The sequence below is a fragment of the Podarcis liolepis genome (assembly GCF_965112155.1).
Source record: "Podarcis liolepis genome assembly, chromosome: 15".
In the NCBI taxonomy this organism is placed as follows: Eukaryota; Metazoa; Chordata; class Lepidosauria; order Squamata; family Lacertidae; genus Podarcis; species Podarcis liolepis.
Genome location: NC_139566.1, coordinates 3375201 through 3397679, shown reverse-complemented (window position 1 = coordinate 3397679; position 22479 = coordinate 3375201). Strand labels below are relative to the sequence as shown.

General features: G+C 45.1%; 1 protein-coding gene across 4 annotated transcripts in view; it reads left to right on the top strand.

Moving 5' to 3' along the window:
• Positions 1-186: 186 nt before the first annotated feature.
• The window catches only part of POGZ (pogo transposable element derived with ZNF domain), a 41755-nt gene continuing 19462 nt past the window's right edge, over positions 187-22479 (top strand). For 2 of the 4 annotated variants that reach the window (XM_083476948.1, XM_083476945.1), the window contains exons 1-2: positions 187-459; positions 18126-18250. In XM_083476948.1, coding sequence (XP_083333074.1) covers positions 18127-18250 — 124 coding nt within the window. In that variant the 5' untranslated portion in view covers positions 187-459; position 18126. Of the gene's footprint in view, positions 460-1402; positions 1971-3145; positions 3224-18125; positions 18251-22479 lie in introns of those variants that run through there. The other 2 variants (XM_083476946.1, XM_083476947.1) reach the window with 2 other exon arrangements.

The following is a 22479-nucleotide window of genomic DNA, read 5'->3' as shown; positions in this document are numbered from 1 at the left end:
GAGGGGAGGGGGGGAAATCACCCAAAATAATTTATGCCTCAGACAAACTTCACCAGGTTGGGTTAGGGTGTGCCAGCCTGCCAGTGACGTCACTCCCCCAGCCAATCCGCCGGACGGAGGAAATGACGTCACCGTATCCCTCCGCCAGCCAGCCAGGACCCCTTTTTGTGTGTGTGTGTGTGTGTTGTTCCTTCAGTATCAACCCGCAACCATATTTTTTTTATTTATTTTTTTCCAACGGGGGAAAAAAAATAAAAATAAACCGGGAGATTTGAGGGAGGGAGGGAGGGGTGTGCGCGTAGAAGCTCATGCTAGGCCGCTCTTCTCCTCCGAGGAGGGGTGCGCGTGTCCCTTTAAGAGTGTGGACGCGCCAAGCCTCCCAGGCTTTTGAGGAGGGAGACGGGAGGCGCAGAAACAGCGGCGGCGGCGGCGGCAGCCGCGGCGGCCAGAGCCTGGAAGGTGAGTTGGCGCCATTCCGTTATGTGAGGGGAGAGGCGGACGCGACGGAAGGCACGACCCGCTGGGGCGGGAGGGGAGGGGGGAGGGGAAGAGGGAATGTGTGTGTGTGTGTGGTGTGTGTGAGGGGAGCGCGCGTGCGCCATGGCGTCGGCGGCGCGCGGGCGGGCGCCAGCCAACGGAACGCAGGTGGCGGTTGGAGACCGTTGGAAACCGGTTCGAACCGCCCGGCTCTCTCTTTTTTCACCCCCTCCCTCCTTCTTTTCCCTCCTCACACCGGCCCGCTTTTTTAATGTATATATTTTACCTCAGCCGCGTATTGGGGGGGGGGGGGCGGGCAGGGGCAGCGAGGGAGAAAGTGCGCGCGCGCCGCACACAAAGCGAGACGTTCCGTGGGGGAGGGGGGAAGGCGAAAGCCGGCGATTGGAGGGATGCGGGGAGAGGGCGGGGCCTCGCTCTTAGAAGGGGGAGAAAGGGGGCGGGGCTTCTCTCTTTTCCCGCCCGCTAGGCGGCGGCATACCTCGGCCTTGTTACTTTCCCCCTCCTTGGCTGTGAGGGGAAGGCGCGGAGTGATCCCGGACTATTTCGTTCGGAGGGGCGGGACGAGAAAGAGAGGGGGGAAAAAACGGAGTGAGGTGGCCGCGGCTCCCTCCGCCCACCCCCAATCTCCTTTTTCGCCCCTCAAACATAACCCGTTTCTTCCTTAACCCCCCCCCCAAGTCTCTTTTGAGGTACTAAGTAAAAGCATAAATACACGCTAAAATCAGAATAAGCCTATGGACTCCATGTATCTACACACCATCCCCCCCCCACATATATAGTACAAATTTATTAATATATTAATCTCATGCACCCATCCTTCCCAAGCTGCAACTCAGTTGCTGGGTGGGCGGCCATGTTGGGCAAAGGGATTATTTTTCTTTCCCCCCCCCCACCCAAAGCATGAGGTGTTGTGCTTTCTAAGGTGGTTTTTAAATTCATATTGGGAGGAATAATGATATTTTGTTGGGGTCCTCTTTGAGTGGGAAGTAGCTGGTTTTGAATTTCCCTCACTTTGAGGGTGGGTGGGGGGGAAAAGAGTAAGGGAGATGCTCCGCTTCAGAAATCGCTTCCCTCCCCAAAACATACATAATTATAATAGAATATAAGAATACGTTCGCTTGGGGGGGGGGCTTTTAATATTCTGACAACCCCCTCCATTTCCCCCCCCATCAGAATTAAGAAAGGAAGCTTCATCCCTTGACCTGACTTTGTTGTCATGTCAACCACCTCGAAGCAACACAGCTCCTTTTATTCTGCATTAAATAGAATTCCGCATTTGCCGTTGCCGATGGGAGTTCTGTGAGAGTTGCAGGGGGGGGAACCCACCCTTTCCATACTAATTCACACCGAGGGCTGTTTTTGTTCACTGCCAAAGTCTTCTTGTGCAGGGAGTTTGCGGCCATGTGACAGTCGCGGCCGGGGCTTCCCCCTTTCCCTGTGCTTACGATCAGCTGTTGGGCTAGGAGCTACAGGTGAGCTTCCCATTAATTTTTCTTCTGTGCATTATAACATAATGATCGTCGGCGCAACGTAGGTAGGAAAGCCACCGTTTCCCGACTCTGCATCTGTGCAGCAAGGAGGCTGGTGGGTTGACACCTTTATGGCTTCAGGGATATGTCACATTTGTATAGAGTGGCCTGGTTTAATAAATGGCATGAGCACGGGAGATTAGGATATCAGTGGCTACAAGGCACGATGGCTGTGTTCTCCACTGTCAGAAGCAGTATACCATATGCTGGGAAGTGGGAAGAGTGCTGTTGTTTAATTTCATTGTACACAGGTTGTACAATGACAATAAAGGTACAGTGGACGCTCGGTTTGCAAACGTGATCCGTGCGGGATGCACATTCGCAACCCGCAGCGGTGTGTCTGTGCACGCACGGGTTGCGATATAGCGCTTCTGCACATGCGCGACCGCCGAAACCCGGAAGTAACCCGTTCCGGTACTTCCAGGTTTTGGCGGGTGCATAACCCCAAAAAACGCAACCTGAAGTGGCTGTAACCCGAGGTATGACTGTATTATTACTGTGCCCAGGTCTAGCAGGTGGGCTTTCCAGAGGCATCCGGTTGACCCCTGCATGCTGGGCTAGACAGGCCTTTGCAGGGCCCTTACGCGCTTAAACTATGGCTTATTAAACCATGGCTTAGCATTGCATGCAAAGGCCAGCTGCTTAACTGTGGTTTGTTTACTGCCCAACAGGCAGTGATCTGAAACCCTGGTTTGTTGTTGGCTTGCAAAACTTGGTTTGCTTTAGCCACATCTTGGGTATTATGTGTTAATTTTCTGTTCACAACAACCCTGTAAAGAGATAAAGACTGAGAGTAGCCCAACATCACCCAGTGAATTTCTTCACTAAGCTGGGATTTTAACATCCTTTGAAGGGTGACCAACCATTCACTTTCTTCAGTTCTATCTATCTTATCTATCCATTCTATCTGAAAATACAAGCAGTAAGTCCTGTTTATCTTCCTTAATCTATGCTAAATACACCCCGTATCTTCAGACTTTCCTCAGACTATCTCCCTATTTTCCAACTTCTTTGGGGTGCCCAAGAGATGCTTCACTGGTCCAAAATAGACCAGTTCCATTGCTTCCAGAATCTTGGCTGTGATATTTCATTGATGCAACATTCTTCTGTATCATAGCAACCTATTGTTGGCTTATCTCATGTCCACTTTGTCGTACTGTAATTCCTGAATCTTCCTTTTGAAGTGCGAGTAGCTAGTGAGTTTTGCCCCATCATAAAGTTAACGTAGTCAATAACCTTCTGTGTAACACTTAACTTCTACTTCCATTCAATTGCATCTTGATTTCTCCTTCGTTTCAGATCATTTTGAATTTTTCCTCAGAAATGGTTGCACGTCCTCCTACTTTTGTCTCATTTTCATAAGCATATATGTCAGGGGTGGGGAACCTCAAGCACAGGAGGTGAAAGTGGCCCTCCAGTCCTCTCTCTCTGGCCCTCATAACCCTTTTTGAGAGTATACACCCTGCTTCCTAGGCAACACCCCTCAGTAGTCCTGCTTTACACCCCCAGTGCTTTTGCCTGGCTGGAATATGTTGTTGAAGTCTGATAATGCCTCTTCTGGATAATGCTGTTCTGGATAGAGGATACAGAATGCTGTGTGTGTGTGTGCAGAAACTAACTTAACGTATATAGGTGAAATTGGTATTAGTTGCTCCTCTCATTTGACCCTCTGGCCCTGCCCACTGCAGACATGTCACCTTCAAAAGCTTGCCTGAAAATGAATGTGCATCTCAAGCTGAAAAAGTCTCTACCCCTAGTTTATGTAATTAATGTGGATTTTGAATAGTGTGTGACCCTAGGTCTGACCTCTGCAGAATCCTGTTCCGTTCAAGGCTGCAGTCTGACTGAATTTCTCTGTAAACATGCATGTAATTGAACAATGTGTAGTATCTTGTCAGTTCCTTCAAGACTAACCTTTGAGTGTGTGTTTTAAACCAGTTCTGCTGTCTGTCAGGTGACTGTTTCTTCTACCCACCTCTTCCCAGGAGTTCTCCCAGGTGCCATGCTTCTTGTTGAATCAGACTCTCCTGCTAGGAAAATGGACCTTTTGAGTTGGAAAGCTTCTCTTCTCTTAACAGTACTTTGAGGAAGTCGTAGACTCTTTGGCCTGAAAAATGCGTCACGAGAAATTGGATCTGGAACTGGTTTGTTGCATTCCAGAACCATCCAGCCTTAACCCCTCTGGCCAGTATGACATTATTAACATACCCTTTAAAAAAATAATAATGTGTTGATGAAAATGTGAGGAGAGGAACTGCAGCTCAGTGGTAGGGCAGCTGCTTTGCATGCAGGAGATATTGGGTTCAATCCCCAGCATCTCCACCTAGGGCTGTGAAGAACTCCTGCCTAAAATCTTGGGAGAACTGCTTCCAGTCAGTGCAGATAATACTGTCTGACTCAGTAGGGCAGCTTCCTATGCCCCTCTTCAAATTAGCCGATCATTCAGAATCACGAGGACTGGAATCTTGCTTTATTTTTGAGGCAAGGACCACAGCTCTGTTTTAGAGGTAAAACAGAGTAAAAGGTCCCGGGTTCAACTCCCTGCACTTCCATGAGAGCCACTGCCAGTCAGTGTGGACAGCACTGAGCTAGGATCTGATTCAATATAAGGCAACTTTCTGTGCCATGTTGTTGGTGTTGTTTAGTCGTTTAGTCGTGTCCGACTCTTTGTGACCCCCTGGACCAGAGCACGCCAGGCACTTCTGTCTTCCACTGCCTCCCACAGTTTGGTCAAACTCATGCTGGTAGCTTCGAGAACATTATCCAGCCATCTCGTCCTCTGTCGTCCCCTTCTCCTTGTGCCGTCCATCTTTCCCAACATCAGGGTCTTTCCCAGGGAGTCTTCTCTTCTCATGAGATGGCCAAAGTCTTGGAGCCTCAGCTTCATGATCCCTTCCAGCGAGCAGTCAGGGCTGATTTCTTTAAGAATGGATAGGTTTGATCTTGCAGTCCATGGGACTCTCAAGAATCTCCTCCAGCACCATAATTCAAAAGCATCAATTCTTCAGCGATCAGCCTTCTTTATGGTCCAGCTTTTACTTCCATACATCACTACTGGGAAAACCATGTACACCTTCAATATTCCAAGTTGCTGCTGGAGTAAGGGGAGAAATCTTACATGTTCCTAGGGGCCATTTGTAATTGTTGGAACCACACCCTGGGACCTGCTGGTGAAGAGTGGGCAATAAATTTAACAATCAGTTAATTGATTTTGGGAGCACTATAACCAAATTTGTCAGTGATGTGCAGCCTGGAAATTCCACACACACACACTGGCCAATCCCAGGAAAATACCTTCCTTTCTCCTTTTTCTGCTAAAAATAAGCTCCCCCTTTAACCACCCCGTAGCTTCAAACAGCTGAGTCCTGTGGCGTCTTAAAACACTGTCACTTCAGAGGACCACAGGCCACGTGGTCAGATTTGGAAAAGTGGTCTCTAGCCCAAGAAACCTTATAGCATGAGAAACGTGATAATCTTTCAGGAGCCACTGGATCCTTGGTTTTTTATTCTTACAAAATGTGGCCAGCCCTCTGGAATTGTAAGCCTAATTCTGTTTCAGGGGTGGGTAACCTGTGGCTCGCCAGATGTTACTGAAGTACAGTTCCCACTGTCTCTGATTATTGGCCATGATGGTTAGGGCTGATGGAAGTTTGAGCCAGACAACCTCTGGAGGGGCCAAAGTTTTCCCAGCCCTGGTCTAATTAATTGTTGGATTTCAACTAATGGGCTAGAGTGCACAACTGTGACATCACTATCTTTCTTTTCTTCTTTGAATTTTTTTTAAGAGAAGGGGAAAGATTGAAAAAAGGCAGGAAGTAGAAAAGCGGGGGGGAGCAACAACAACAACAACAACAACAACAACAACAATAATAATAAGTGTGTGCAGGGGTTTTTTTATGAAGCAGATTGGTCCTATGTTGTGTGTTAGGGTTAAAGGTCTGAAAGGTTTGGTGACTGCTGTAATGCAGGTGTCTGTGGGCCCTCCAGGTATCTCTAGACTCAAGTTCCCATCCTCCCTGACCATTGGCTGGCCATGCTAGGTGGGGACTGACGGAGTCCAACAACTCAGCTTTGTACACCTTTGCTGTAAACAAATTCCTTCTATCCACTGTTCTCAGGCTGCCTTGCAGCATCTAGGGTTTTTACACACTTTGTATCTTTTACATACTGCTTTTCTGTCAAAATATCCACAGCCGTTCAACTCTGTGGTTATGGCCGTGGTACCCCTTGATAACAACCGTCAGTAAACAAGCCACGCACTGTGTTTCACCCAGGCATAATCTGTTTTCATCATCCTGACTTTTAATACAGTGGTGCCTCGCAAGACGAAATTAATTTGTTCTGCGAGTTTTTTCGTCTAGCGATTTTTTCGTCTTGCAAAGCACGGTGTTGGAAATGTTTTGGAAAAGCTTCAAAAATCGCCAAAAACCTCAAAAAAGGCTACCACACCGCGTTCTATGAGTTGCTCCTCGAAGTCAAGTCGCAACTGTATTAAGGGTGTTAAGGAAAAGGAAACAAACTTGCAAAAAACGCAGGACGTTTTCGTCTTGCGAAGCAAGCCCATAGGGAAATTCGTCTTGCGAAGCAGCTCAAAAACCGCAAAACCCTTTCGTCTAGCGAGTTTTTCGTCTTGCGAGGCATTCGTCTTGCGGGGCACCACTGTATGCTAAAAGCAGATTGGCACTATGTGCTCCTGGTTGGAAGAGGAAGACCAGTTTCCTCCTAGACAGACTGGCTGGCTGGCTGCTCCTGAGTTGCTTCTTATTGGAGCATGGTCCCTGTGCATCCTCCCCCCATTCTTCTGTTACTGTTGATCAAGTGTGTATCCTTGCCAACCTGCGTGGGTGTTGTGAGGTCTCGGTTAAATACTGGCTGTTGAGTGCACTGGGTTTCTGAGAGAGGTGACACCGTAGCAATCTCTGGGTATTTACTTGCTGGTAGCATTGTCAATGTGCATGATGCTTTATGATGTACAAGAGGTCCAGTGTGATATTTAATGTGGAAGATAGTGTTGGCTCCAGGTTTCAGACAACCTCCTCTCCACCATCATCACCATCTCCTTCGCTTCCTCTTCATGGCAACAGAGCTGCTTGCTTGACAAGCAGAGAATGAACAAGATACCTGAGAGTGTCATTTCTGATCCACTTTCTCACCACTAACACTTTCTGGACCAGAGTGAAGAGGCTGATAAACAAGCAAGGAGGTTGCAATGGTGGAGAGGAGGAGGAGTAGGTCTTGCGGGGAGGTGCTGTTGCTATTGACACACACACACACTCCACCAGTGTGGGCCCCCAGCAAATTCCCAACCATTCCAACCACTGGGGCCAGCCCCGGTGGAAGAGGCAACAGAAGGAGGAGAAGAGTTAACTACAGGAAGAATATAAAATATAAGTCAGTTATATTTTAAAATTAGTCAAATGGGAAGTGTGTGTGGTGGCAAGGAGCGGAATAATATGTGTTTATTCCAGTTGCAATCATTACAGTGTAATTTTACACAGGCTTTTTAAATAGCCACACATCTGATCGCCCATGGTGAAGGAGATTCTCCTCCATGTGAACCTTGCTTTTTTTAAAAAAAGTTCAGGACCAAATCAATAAGCTAAATATGAGTATGATGGTTCTAACCTCTCATTTTCCTCAGCAATTTTTCAGCCATTCTTTTTCCGGGTGTGTGTGTGTGCACGGAGCATTGTAACACTTGGGGACTTTTCTTATATTACGTGGGCTTCTTAACTCTGATCATCTTGTATGACTTACTAACAGTGGCGCACAGGGTTTGATGCTGCTGGTTGGAAAATAAAATGGAAACGCAGTTAATGAGCTTCACCTAATAGTGTTGATGTAAAAGGAGCAAGGGAGCACCAGTCAGCATTAGATGCTTCAGGGATACACCCCCCCCCCCCATGACAGTTGTCAGGTGAACTGAGTCAGCCTTTGTGTCCTTCCTCATTCAGGGCCATAGCGCCCGCCTATATTAGAGTGGGATTAAGAACACATTAAGAGTCTGCTGGATCAGGCCAGTAGCCCATTTAGTCCAGGATCCCGTTCTCACAGTAGCCAACCAGATGCCTGTGGGAAACCTGGAAGAGGGATCTGAGTTCAAGAACCCTCTCCCCCTCTGTGGTTTTCTAGCAACTGGTGTTTGGAAGCATTACTGCCTCCAACTGTGGAGGCAAAGCATAGCCACCAAGGTTAGTATCCATTGATAGCCCACTCAATGGATTTGTCCAGTCCACTTTGATCAACACTCCACGGCCTCCCTCCTTCAAGGGGTATAGATGAGCAGAAACCTCACCAATGTGCTATCCTCTGTTTTGAACTATAATTTCCATCACCCACAGCCATCCAGATCTGGAGGTTTTCAGATTGGTGAAGGCTTGGTTAGTGGGTACATCCATCATATCCTTTGTATGTGGGTTATAATACTGCAATTATAATATTGAGTATGAGTGCTTTATGTATGAGTGGTTGGTTGAGGTAGTGAAGGAGTGTGGTGGTTGCATGGAAGGTGAGTGGACCAAGTGAGTGGGTGTAATGACAATGTGTCTTAGCTGGTTGAAATATTACGTTGTGCTGCCTTGTAGTGCTCCCCTATTTCATTTACGTGAGTATTGTGTTTATGTATGGATATTGTTTATATATTTGTTTTAGAAATCACTTGATGGAAGATTTTATTGTACTTGCTTACTGTGCTCATATCTATCCATTGTACGGTAAATTGCTTTGAGATCTCAGACAACAACCAGTCTGTATATGTAAATAATAAACACTGTTTTCATTTTTCATGGCACTCAGTTTGAAAATAATGGAATGATTCCTTTCCTTGTTGTAAGAAAATTTAAAACTGGTTTGGCTGCTTAAGTTAAGGAAGTGGTCTGCATTTATTATTATTATTTGTGCCAGGTTGTTAATCAATTAAGTACACTAAGTACAGTAACTTAATTACTTACTGCCCACAAAGGTCTGTTTTAATAGAACAAACCACTAATATGTTCGAATCTGGTTTAGAAGGGGGGAAAAGATACCTTGTGATATATTTAGCACATTCTGGGTCCATGTTTGCGAACGAGCATCTGCCTGTGTGGTGGCAGAAAGCAAAATGTTAGCATTATTTGTCACTTGGATTAAATAATTGGATTGAATCAGGGAAGCCTTAGGGTCTCAAAATTATGTACAGCAAAGGCTTTGGGAGGAAGACTGAAGGGAAGAAGAAATGAGGAAGATTTCTACTTAGTTGAACTGGTGTGTGGAAGCGGTACAAATTTGTGCTGGAGGCTGGACACAGTGGCCTGCTTAGAATTTGCCTCTTCGCGGTTCTTGAAGATTTCTGGAGGTTTAAAATAATGTGCTGGGGTTGTAGGTAGACCAGGGAATCTTGATCCCAGGCTATGTTTGTTTTCAAATCTTCAAAGATGTTGATGCAGACAACCAAGAGAATTATCAGAGTTCAATGGGACATCCCAACCAAGCAAAAAGATTCAAGTAGGCTATGAAGTAAGGCTGGTGGAGGTGTGTGGCCTGGAGAGAATATTGAGGGTTGGACAGAGAGGCTTGGAGAGCTGTATTTGGTTTCCAGGCCTGTGGCTCCCTGCCTTTGATCAATGTGGACCCAATGGGTTTGAAAACAGCAGTATCGCTTGAGCAGCATCCAGCTTTCTGCTCATAGTAGACCCGCTGAAATGAATGGACCTCAGTTGGATGCAAACCCTGGTAACAAAGGACCCACGGAGGTTGTGAGGAAAAGAGGATGGGAGGTCAAAGGGAGTTGGCTACAGTAGGTGACCAAGAAGTTGATGGCAAATAGCACAATGGACAGAGAGTAAAAGTTTAATGAGGTAGGAAATGGAATCATCCACAAGAAGGTGGAATTTAAGCCAAGAGGTGTTATCTGAAGAGTTGAAAGGCAGGAGGCCGAATGGCAAAAGTCTCTGTATTTACTTTTAGTTGCTTGCTACAACATCTTTCCAACCAAAGCAGCATCTGCAATGGTGACTTCCATGCCAGTTTCGAGCTGGTTAAAAGCACATAGGAATAATAAAATGAATCATGCAAACTAACACAACCAGCTAAAATGGAAACAGTCCATTCAAATTCTCTTGTACGTTGCTTAGAGATGACTGTGATTAAACGGTATGCAAATTGTTGAAATAATATAGCAATAGAGTAGTAGACATATTGAAATTAATTGTTGTCGTTTAGTCGTGTCCAACTCTTCGTGACCCCATGGACCAGAGCACGCCAGGCACTTCTGTCTTCAACTGCCTCCCGCAGTTTGGTCAGACTCATGTTTGTAGCTTCGAGAACACTGTCCCACCATCTTGTCCTCTGTCGTCCCCTTCTCCTTGTGCCCTCAATCTTTCTGGAGGAGACTCTTGAGAGCCCCATGGACTGCAAGAAGATCGAACCTATCCATTCTTAAGGAAATCAGCCCTGAGTGCTCACTGGAAGGACAGATCGTGAAGCTGAGGCTCCAAGACTTTGGCCACCTCATGAGAAGAGAAGACTCCCTTGAAAAGACCCTGATGTTGGGAAAGATTGAGGGCACAAGGAGAAGGGGGCGACAGAGGACGAGATGGTGGGACAGTGTTCTCAAAGCTATGAACATGAGTTTGACCAAACTGCAGGAGGCAGTGGAAGACAGAAGTGCCTGGCGTGCTCCGGTCCAGGGGGTCACGAAGAGTCGGACACGACTAAACGACTAAACAACAACAACAAGATCTACCTGCAAAATTTCATCTTGGGCTCTTAATGGGATCACATTGGAAAAAACATTCTGTACATACATGTCTGCCTTACTGGGTTCTATTTAGGATAAATGGGTCTTCTTGGAATAAAATATAACAGAAGAAACAAGACTTCAAACTATAATATCAGTTACTCCAGGCATTTCTTTAGAAAGTTATGCAATTAAAAGGTATCTGAAAAGCTAGTCAGGCTTTTCTTTTAAAAACATGTTCCAAAGTAGAGTGATGGCTTGCTGTCGCGTTATAGAATTGCTTTTAAAGAATTATTGTTAGTAGTTCATTTCATGAACATTACAACAAAATGCATATCAAACTAAATTATGGTGTGTGTGTGTGGAAACCTTACACATGAAACGGGTCTGAAAACAGTTATTCTTCCATTATTTATACTTCACACCAAACGCTTTTCAAGAGCATTTGTTGCACACAACATTTCATTTTTTGTCAAAGTGTAAGTGCGGCCAGTTGCAGTTCTTGGTTGACCCTTGTTGGAACTTGTGCTCACCCTACCTTAAGAGCATCCCGGCTAGATGGGTAAACAGATGGTGATACTGGTCCTGGCGGGTTAAAGAAGGTCACGGTTCCTTCTTCACTTTCAGTAGTCTCAATAGTCCACTGACAGCACATAGGTCATCCACCATGTTTTATTGTATTCACAGGTCACATACCCAGTTATCTCAGCCATAACCAGAGATTTTGTACCTCCTTCAGTGTCGAACTTCTCACTCTCACTGCTAAAGGAGTACACCTCGGTCACAATTTCTGTTGAACTGGATGTAGATGGGAATAAGCCGTAAAATCCTTGTGTTTCTTTGATCACCTTTGCTCTTTCAAAGCGTCGTTTTAGGAACATTTCTTCTCAACTCCTCATTTGTTGAAAATAAGAACTAGATAGAAGGAATGTTATCTTGGCACCAGCTGAAGCAGGGTAGGCAACCTAAGGCCTGGGGGCCGGATGTGGCCCAATCGCCTTCTAAATCCGGCCCGTGGACGGTCCGGGAATCAGTGTGTTTTTACACGAGTAGAATGTGTGCTTTTATTTAACATGCATTTCTGGGTTATTTGTAGGGGCTGCCTGGTGTTAGGATATTTCCGTTCCACCTTAAAAGGGAGCAGGCTTTTGTAAGCAACAGAGTCTGCGCATGTCCTATTCACAGGATGTTTATGCTTGCTGTTTTTTCCTTTCGTTTTTCCAGTCGGCTCAGACACGCTGACAGAATGGACGTGTTTTCTTTTGTTCTGTTAAACGCTAAATAAAGTCTGTAAATTATGCTCTTCTGCTCTTCTGTGATGCAAGCTTTCGGCTGCGTTTCTGCTGATAAAGAGGGTGCACCAGCCTAGGAATGATGCCAGGAATTTCCAAAGGCTTTGTGCCCCTAACTGTTGGATCTGCGTGAGTACGGGAGGCCGATGGACATCCAGAACTCCAGCTTGGGGGCTCATGATGGACGTTATCTCCCTGGCAGTTTCCCAACAACAAGGTTTCGGGCCCAGATTCACGGCACCTACAGGAGAGTAAAGCTGCAACAGACTGCGTTTGAGGTATGAAGGGGGGAAAAGCGAAAGCAAAGGGACGCTTTTTCTGTTATACCTCGGCAAAGAGCCTTTGAACTCCGGCAAGGCTTAATTGACCTGGGAGCCGAGCCAAAGAGTTCGTGATTAATGGGCTGCCAAGATAAGGAGTCTTTCAACTTAAAATAGACTCGCGGCTACTGCCAAAAGCTGAAATGGAATTTTTCCAAGCTGATGGAGATGCTCAGTGCCTTAAGTTGGATGGGCAGAATTATGAACCCTGGGCAAAATGGTGTGAGAGTTTACTGCGTCAGTTTGGGGTGTGGCATGTCGTTTTTGAAGCCCCCCCAGTTCCTCTGACAGAGAGATGGAAAGGCCAGAATTCGAAAGCGATTGACATAATAGTCCTATCCGTATCTCTTGAGGAAATTAAGACGCTGGCTGGCAACACCACTGCACGTGCAATGTGGTCTGCTTTAAAAAAAGCTCACAAAGCAAAAATCCCAGCCCAGAGTTTGACTGCATCGGAGGTCCTAGCTGTTTCCCAGAATGCGTTTGAGTGCAGGGATGCTGAGGGCACCGGTTGCAAGCTGCAGGGGGAGCTGACCGTCACGTCGTCCCAGGCAGCATTCCAGCCTCCAGGGGGAGCCAAGGAGTCGGCAGCTGAGAGCTCTGTTTCTCATGGGAACCAAGGCCATCGCCTTTGCAGAGGCCGGAAAGGCAAAGGTAAACAGACGTCTGCAGATGGCCAGGAGCAGAGGGAGGGTGAAGAGCCCGCGCCAGGGAAAAACAAAGCGTTGTTTACTGGCACAGCTTCACCAAAGGCAAAAGGCACGTCTGCTGACCAGAAGCAGGGGGGCAAGCTGCAAAAGCCCACGCCAGTGGAAAGCAAGGTTTTGCTTGCTGGCACAGCTTCACCAAAGGCTAAAGGCACGTCTGCTGGCCAGGAGCAGCAGGGGGGCAAGCTGCAAAAGGGTTTGCTTGCTGTAAAGACTGCTCCAACTGCCAAAGGCAGGTTTATTGTGGACTCAGGTGCCAGCCGCCACGTTTCCAAGGACAGGCATCTCTTTATCTCCTTCAAGCCACAGGAAGGTGAGATCCACCTGGCTGATGGAAGGACGTTGCAAATTGCTGGAGAAGGGACTGTGAGACTTGCAAGTTTGCACACAACCATCAGCGGTGTACTGTATGTTCCAGGAGCTGCGAGCAACTTGTTGAGCGTCCCACAGCTTACTGGGCGTGGTTTTCAGATTTCCTTCAAGAGGAGCGTCTGTGTCATCAGTAAAGGCAAAGAGGACTATTTGCATGCAAAGTTTATGGATGGTTTGTTCCATATAACTTATGATGACACTGCTATTGTTTCTAATGCTGATTCTTGTTGTGTTGCACAAACTAACAAAGTTCTTCATGCAGGTTGCATTCATGATGCGCATCGAAGATTTTGTCACCTCTCTTGGAAGGCACTGGCCAAGATGCCAGAGGTGGTTGAAGGTTTGAACATCAAACCCTGTAAATTTCACATGAAATGTGTATCTTGTGCAGAGAACAAGGTGAAGGTTGCTCCAAAAGGCAAGGAGTCTAGCAGGCAGGCTTCCAAACCCTACCAGCTAGTGCATGCGGACCTGGTTGGTCCACTAGCGCCCTCTTTAGGAGGAGCAAGGTACTTCATGATTCTGATTGATTCTTTTTCCAGGTACATTCATGTGTATTTGCTCGAACAGAAATCGCAAGCGTTTCCGAAGTTTAAGGAATTCTGTGCTTGGTTGGAGAATGTGCACAGTAAACGTATTTCTTGTTTGTTTACTGATCGGGGCGGGGAGTTTACTTCTCAGCAGTTTGAAGCTTTCCTGACTGAGAAGGGAATCCAGCATGACATGTCAACGCCCAGATCGCCATGGATGAATGGGCTTGCGGAGAGAGCAAATCAAACATTGCTGCAAGGAATCAAAACCTTGTTGCATGATGCCAATCTCCCTGATAAGTTTTGGGGGGAAGCTTTGGGGAATCTGGTTTACAGTTATAATCGCAGATTGTCATCACCCATTGGTTGTACCCCCTATGAGAAGATGTTTGGCAAGAAACCCAACACCAAACACATGAGAATCTTTGGTTCAGACATGTGGGTACGCACACAACAAACCAACAAGCTTGGGAAGCGTGGGGCACATGGTTTGTTTATGGGGTACGAAAAAGGTGCATACAGGGTATGGATGACTGACTCTAAATCCATTAAGTTCACAAGGAGTGTTGAGTACAATCCTAAGTGGGGGGAAAATGTGGGAATTTTCCAGAGTTACCCAGAGGAGGATGAAGGTGATGTCAAGCAAGCAGCTAAAGATGAGAAAGCTGCTGCTGATGAGGATGAGGATGATGCTGATGAGGATGAGGATGAGGATGATCAGAGTTCGGATTCCAGTTCAGTGGGCGGCGCTGCTGCTGATGTCAGTGAAAGTGATGACACAGCAGACTACCAGAGCGCAAAAGCCTCAGTCAGACCATCTGATGCGTCTGACAATGAACTGGAAGAACCACTGTTCACCATTGGTCACTTTTCTCCTAAGAAAGAGGAGATGAGTCCAGAAGACTTGCGTCTAGTACGCAGATCTGAAAGGGCGACCAAAGGCAGACCTCCAAAGAGGTATGCTGATGAGTTTGCTAAGACAGCAACTGCTGTTCTTAGTAGCTCAGAGAAGGTATGGGAACCTTCAAGCTTCAAAGAGGTTCAAGAGTTAACCTCTAAAGATGCTGAGCCTTGGCTTAATGCCATGAAGGCTGAAGTTGATTCCTTGAACAGGAACCAAACTTGGGAATTGGTACCGGTAGTCCCAGGAATGAGACTGGTTGGCAGCAAATGGGTCTTCAAGGCCAAGACAGACCAGAATGGCAAGGTAGTCAGACACAAAGCCAGATTAGTTGCCAGAGGTTTTTCACAGGTACCAGGACAGGATTACCACGAGACCTACTCACCCACAGTCAAATATGAGAGCATTCGGCTGCTGCTCAAGGTCGCTGCGGAGGAGAAACTGCATGTTTCCCACCACGACATTAATACAGCTTTTTTGTACGGGATTTTGAACGAACAGCTGTTCATGCTTCCACCTGATGGGATGGAGATACAGAAGGGTATGGTCTGTAAACTGCGGAAATCCTTATATGGTCTCAAGCAGAGTGCCAGGTGTTGGAACACAAAACTCACTGAGACATTGCTTTCTCTAGGTTTTCACCAGGGCAAAGCTGATCCATGTGTGTTTGTCAAGGAGGAGGGGCAAAACAAACTGTATTGTTTATGTTTTGTTGATGATCTTCTGATGTTTTGGAAGAATCAGGCTTTTTACCAAAGCACCCTAGCTCAGCTGAAGGAGCACTTTGACATGAAGGATCTTGGTGAGGTATCCAACTATCTTTCTCTGCAGGTGGAGAAGGACCAAGCAGGTAATTTTCTGGTACACCAAACACAGAAAATTGCTGATGTATTAACCAGGTTGAATTTGGTTGATGCAAACCCAGCAGACACACCGATGGTGACAGGTTACCAGGTAGACAGTACTGCTGAAGCGTTTTCTGACACAACGCTATACAGATGCATTCTAGGCAAGCTGAATTTCATTGCCAGATGTTCAAGACCTGACATAGCTGTAAGCTGTAATCTGCTTAGCAGACATGCCAACAATCCTACGGTTCAGGATTGGAAAGCTCTGAAGCGCATAGCCCGCTATTTGAAAGGGACTATGCACTACAGACTGAGGTTCACCAGTCAGAAGACTGGAGGTCTTGAAATCTTTGCAGATGCAAGTTTTGGAAGTGACACCACGGATGGTACAAGCACTTCTGGAGTATGCTACATGTACAACCACTGCCTGTTTGACTGGTTGTGCAAGAAGCAGACAACAGTGAGCCTAAGTTCCTGTGAAGCAGAACTCAATGCTCTGTCATTTTCACTCATGGATTGTGAATGGTTGATGCAACTGTTTAAGGACATCAGAGTGTCTGTGAAATGTCCTATACAGGTGTATCAAGACAATAGATCGTGTTTGGCTTTGCTGAACTCGGAGAGTTGCAAGCAGAGAACCAAGTACTTGCAGATTAAGCTACATCGTGCAAGAGAGTGTATTCAGAAAGGACTGATTCAGGTGTCCTACATGGCAGGAAATGAAATTCCTGCTGATCTGTTGTCTAAGGTTGTTAACAAAGAACAACTAAAGGTTTATGTACAAAAGTTGCAATTGGGTGAACCACAGGTACAACAGGTTACACGGAAAGGGGGAGGATGTTAGGATATTTCCGTTCCACCTTAAAAGGGAGCAGGCTTTTGTAAGCAACAGAGTCTGCGCATGTCCTATTCACAGGATGTTTATGCTTGCTGTTTTTTTCCTTTCGTTTTTCCAGTCGGCTCAGACACGCTGACAGAATGGACGTGTTTTCTTTTGTTCTGTTAAACGCTAAATAAAGTCTGTAAATTATGCTCTTCTGCTCTTCTGTGATGCAAGCTTTCGGCTGCGTTTCTGCTGATAAAGAGGGTGCACCAGCCTAGGAATGATGCCAGGAATTTCCAAAGGCTTTGTGCCCCTAACTGTTGGATCTGCGTGAGTACGGGAGGCCGATGGACATCCAGAACTCCAGCTTGGGGGCTCATGATGGACGTTATCTCCCTGGCAGTTTCCCAACAGTTCTTACATGAGTAGAATGTGTCCTTTTATTTAAAATGCATCTCTGGGTTATTTGTGAGGCATAGGAATTTGTTCATATTCCCCCCCCCCAAAAAAAAAATATAGTCCGGCCCACCACATGGTCTGAGGGACGGTGGACTGGCCCATGGCTGAAAAAGGTTGCTGACCCCTGAGTTAAAAGAGTTCCCGCAGTGTCATAATTTGGTTTGATGGGTATTTTGTTGTAATATTCATGAAATGAAGTACTAATAATAATTCTTTCAAATGTGATAGTATGTATCACAGCCAACATACGGTTACAGTTTAAAGGACTGAAGCAAAACAAAGTAACAGCAAGTATTTTAAAAACAACGACACAAAGCCAGTTTTTAAACTTTCAGTTTAGCAGTTGTTCTAAATAGGCACTGGGCCAATTCCTCAAACACATTGAGCATCATGGCTTTGTGGAAGATCTGACAATATTTCCTCTTTACTTTAGTTATTAAATGATATTTATAATCTGTCCTCTCATCTGTTCTCTGGTGGGGCACAGATAAAAACAAATAATAAACAACATGCTGAAATATACCATTGAACAATAGAGCAGGTTAAAACAACCATCAGCTTTACAAAACTTGACATGCCTCGGTGAAATGATAATGCTCTTGGAACTGGCTCTACCTGTAAGGGAAGGGCTGTCCCCATTTGGGAAGCCACCACATTGAAGGCCCCGCCATGCACTACCACATAGCCACGTTCCCCCAGCGGTGGAATACAGAGAAGAGATCCTTCCAACAATTTCAGTACACAGGCAGGGCTGGTATTTGACCAGCCTTAGGCAGGTGTTGAACACTTCCCAGCATGATCAAGAATTGGGGGCCGCTAGAATGCATAAGGAATTTTGAAACCACTACTGTCAGAGGCATTGTGCCTGTCAGTTGCTGGAAACGGGGTGTGGAGGGAAGAGTGTCCTTGTCCTTATGCGGACTTCTTATTTGCATCTGGTTGGCCCCTGAGATGATCCATCAGGACTCTTCTTACATTCATTGAACGTGGAGAGAGTTTCCAGAGGGAAGGAAGTTTGAGAACCGTTCCATTGGACCGATAGCATATGTTTTCCTGGCTTAGGTCTCAGTTCTTCATTTCCCCACAAAAGACAGATTGACAAATTTTATTTTTTTCTCCCCCACCCTCAGGATGGCGGACACAGACCTATTTATGGAATGTGAGGAGGAGGAGCTGGAGCCGTGGCAGAAAATCAGCGATGTGATCGAGGACTCTGTGGTTGAAGATTACAACTCGGTTGACAAAACCGCAACAGGTAACGACCCCCTTCCTTTCCTTCTTTAAAAAAGCAAAACTCGTGTAAGATGATACACAAATTCTACATTACGTTGCTTGGCAGTTTTCATTTCGGGTGGTATGCCATCCATACCCAGTTTAAATAATTCATCTGCCTTCCCATCTGATGTACTGCAGCATTCATTTTCCAAATGCTTAAAAAAAAAAAGAAATATTGCTTTTGTGTCTCACCATTTTCACAATGCATGAATTGAGACTCTATGATTCTATGATTCTATGTATGTCACTTCCAGGTGGGCATGGAACAAGAGTTTCCTGGAATTTGACAATTAATTCATAAGAGAAACATGGGCAGCTGCCTTATACCCAGACAGCATTGATCTGTATAACTCTGACTCCACGCTGACTCTAGCTGCTCTGCAGGGTTTCAGACAAGACATTCGCAGCCCTACCTGGCAATGCCAGGGGGTGGGCTTGAACCTGGAACCTTCTGCATGCAAAGCAGATGTTCTGCCACTGAGCTGTGGTCCTTCCAGAATTATCCTTATTACAGTGGTACCTCTGGATATGAATGGGATCCGTTCCAGAGCCCCATTCGCATACAGAAGCAAATGTAACTAGTGACGACACGTCTGCACATGCGCGTGTCGCTTTTCGTCGCTTTGCGCATGCGCGTGACGTCATTTTGAGCGTCTGCGCATGCGCAAGTGGCAAAACCCAGAAGTAATGCGCTCCGTTACTTCCGGGTTGCTGTGGAGCACAACTCGAACACACTCAACATGAAGCATATTCAACCCGAGGTATGACTGTACTAGCAAAAGGCTTGTCAAGTCTTAGCGGAGCAGAGAGTTCCAGTACTCTTCTCCAGCCATACTTCCTGGCAAGTAATCTCCCTGGCTTTTCACTAAACGTTAGCAGTTCTATTAATTTCAACAGTGATGTGGTTTTTAGGGTTTGGGGAGTTATCATCTTTCTTCTGCTGACAGATTTTAATGTTGTTTATGGGAACCCTTTTTGCACAGCTTTGTAAAATGGCCGTTGATATTCCTATGCGGTTGTATTTATGGATTTTTAAATTGTATTTCCTATTTTGTATCTTGTAAGTCACCTTAAAAGACTTTGGTGGGAGTAATGCACACAGTTAATAAATAATAATCATAGCCAGGTGCCCTTGAGAAGCCCACAAGCAACACCTGTGTGTGACAGCACCTCTCCCCATTTATAACTTGGTATTCAAAGACATCCTGTCTCCCAGCAGTGGAAGGTATTTGTACAAAGCTGTTGTGGTTAGCGGGCCTTTGATAGCATTATTCTCCCATGAATCTGGCCAGTCCCCTTTTAAAGCTGTCTTAAGTTGGTGGGCATCACCCCTTCTTGTGGTTGTGAACTCCACAGTTAAACTGTGCACTGTTTGAAGAAGTCGTTCCTTTTGTCTGTCCTTAATCTCCCCCAATTCAGCTTGCTTGGATAGCCCTGAGTTTCAGTATTATGAGATAGCAAGAAAAACATACCCTTATCCACTTTCTCCACAGCATGTATTGTTTTATGCAGTTCTATCACATCCCTTATTCACCCCTTTTCCCAACTTAAAGCGCCTTAAATGTTGTAACCTTTCCTGGAAAGAGAGTTGGTCCAGTATTGCACACATAGTCCTGGTTATTTTGCTTGCCCTTTTCTGGCTTTACAATATCCTTTTTGAGGTGTGGTAACTAACCAGAACTGTTTCCCAGTGTGGTTCCACTATAGAGTTGTATAAGAATGCTATGATATTGGTAGTTTTATCTTCTTCTTTTTTTATATAAAATTTTTATTGGTTTTACAACATTTTTAAGAAAAACAAACAAACATTAAAAAAAGACAAACATACACGTATAATTTCAAACATATTTTCATAAACCTCTTTTCTTGGACTTCCCCATACCCCCCCTCTCTGCATCCCAATGTCCATAATTCAACTAGCAACTCCCAATTGTTACTTTCCAATCTCTATCATCTTAGTCCTCTTTTATAGTCTAACCTTATATCCCTGTACCCTTTTGCTTCTGGGAACCACAACATTTTAGCATTCATTAAGTTTATAGTAGTCCTTAAGGTAGCTTTTAAATTTTTTCCACTCCTCTTCCACCGTCTCTTTTCGTTGGTCACGGATTCTGCCTGTCATCTCGGCCAATGTCATATAGTCCATCACTTTCATCTGCCATTCTTCCACAGTGGGTAGATCTTGTGTCTTCCAATACTTTGCGATGAGTATTCTTGCTGCTGTTGTGGCATACATAAAAAAAGTTCTATCTTTCTTTGTCACCAATTGGCCGACAATGCCCAAGAGAAAGGCCTCTGGTTTTTTAGGAAAGGTACATTTAAGTACCTTTTTCATTTCATTGTAGATCATTTCCCAGAAGGCCTTAATCTTCGGGCATGTCCACCAAAGGTGATAAAAGGTACCTTCAGTCTCTTTACACTTCCAACATTTATTATCGGGCAAATGATAGATTTTTGCCAGCTTGACTGGGGTCATGTACCATCTGTATACCATTTTCATAATGTTTTCCTTTAAGGCATTACATGCCGTAAATTTAATACCGGTGTTCCATAACCATTCCCAGTCAGCTGACATAATGTTATGTCCAACATCCTGAGCCCACTTGATCATAGCCGATTTAACTGTTTCATCCTGTGTGTTCCATTTCAACAGCAAGTTGTACATTCTAGATAAATTCTTAGTATTGGGTTCTAACAGTTCGGTTTCTAATTTTGATTTTTCCACCTGGAAACCGATTTTCCTGTCCTGTTTAAAAAATTCCATTATTTGACGATATTGGAACCAATTTTCTACTTTATGCTTCAATTTCTCCTGACTTTGTAGTTTGAACTTATCTCCATCCTGTTCTAAAATTTCCCAATACTTCGGCCATCCGACCTCCATATTGAGTTTCTTCACTGCTTTAGCCTCCACTGGTGAGACCCATCTAGGGGTTTTGTTTTCCAATAGATCTTTATATCTTATCCAAACATTAAACAATGCTTTTCTAACAATGTGATTTTTAAAGGCACTGTTAACTTTATCATACCAAAGATATGCATGCCAGCCAAAAGCATTATTAAAACCTTCCAGATCCAAGATGTCCGTGTTCTCGAGGAGCATCCATTCTTTCAGCCAGCAAAAAGCTGCTGCCTCGTAGTACAATTTTAGGTCCGGCAGGGCAAAACCCCCTCTTTCCTTAGCATCTGTCAATATCTTAAATTTAATTCGGGGCTTTTTGCCCTGCCAGACAAATTTCGAAATGTCTTTGTGCCACCTCTTAAAACATTCCATCTTGTCAAGAATCTGCAAGGTCTGAAACAAAAATAACATTCTAGGCAATACATTCATTTTGATTACTGCAATTCGGCCTAACATTGACAATTTCAAATTTAACCATATTTCTAGATCTTTTTTAATTTCTGACCAACATTTTTCATAGTTGTCCTTATACAAATTCACATTCTTAGATGTTAAGTAAACCCCTAGATATTTCACCTTCTTTACCACAGTCAAACCTGTTTCCTCTTGAAATTTCTCCTTTTCCATATCTGTTAAGTTTTTCCCTAAAACTTTGGTTTTTTGCTTGTTCAACTTAAATCCAGCTACCTGGCCAAACTGTTGTATTATTTCTAAAACCTTTTTCGTACTAGTGTTTGGCTCTTGCAAAGTCAATACTAGGTCATCTGCAAACGCTCTTAACTTATAATGTTTAGCTCCGACCTGCACACCTTTGACCTGCTGGTCATTTCTTATCATGTTCAGCAACACCTCCAGAACTGAAATAAAAAGTAATGGGGAAATCGGGCACCCGGTAGTTTTATCTTCAACCCCTTTACCAATGGAATTCAGTCTCTGTTCTTTAGTCTTACATGCAAAGACACAGGGGGGGAAACCCCATTATTTCTTCCCTAGCTATTAATATCCTTGTGGGTGTGACAGATTGGCACATTTAATAGCTTGTCTTCTTGTCTGGCTGTTCTGATTTGCTCCTTCCCTGCCTTCTGGCTGATATAAAGAATAGCTTCAATTTGAGATTGGTATGTGAGACTTGGTTCTTAGATTCTGAGAAGCAGCTGGTGAGATGTTCGATCTTTTTCTGAGCTATATGATTGTAGGTACATAAGAACAACCCTGCTGGATCAGGCCAATGGCCTGTTCTCACGGTGCCTAACTGGATTCCGGTGGGAAACCTGTAAGCAAGACTCAAACACAAGAGTCTTCTCCTC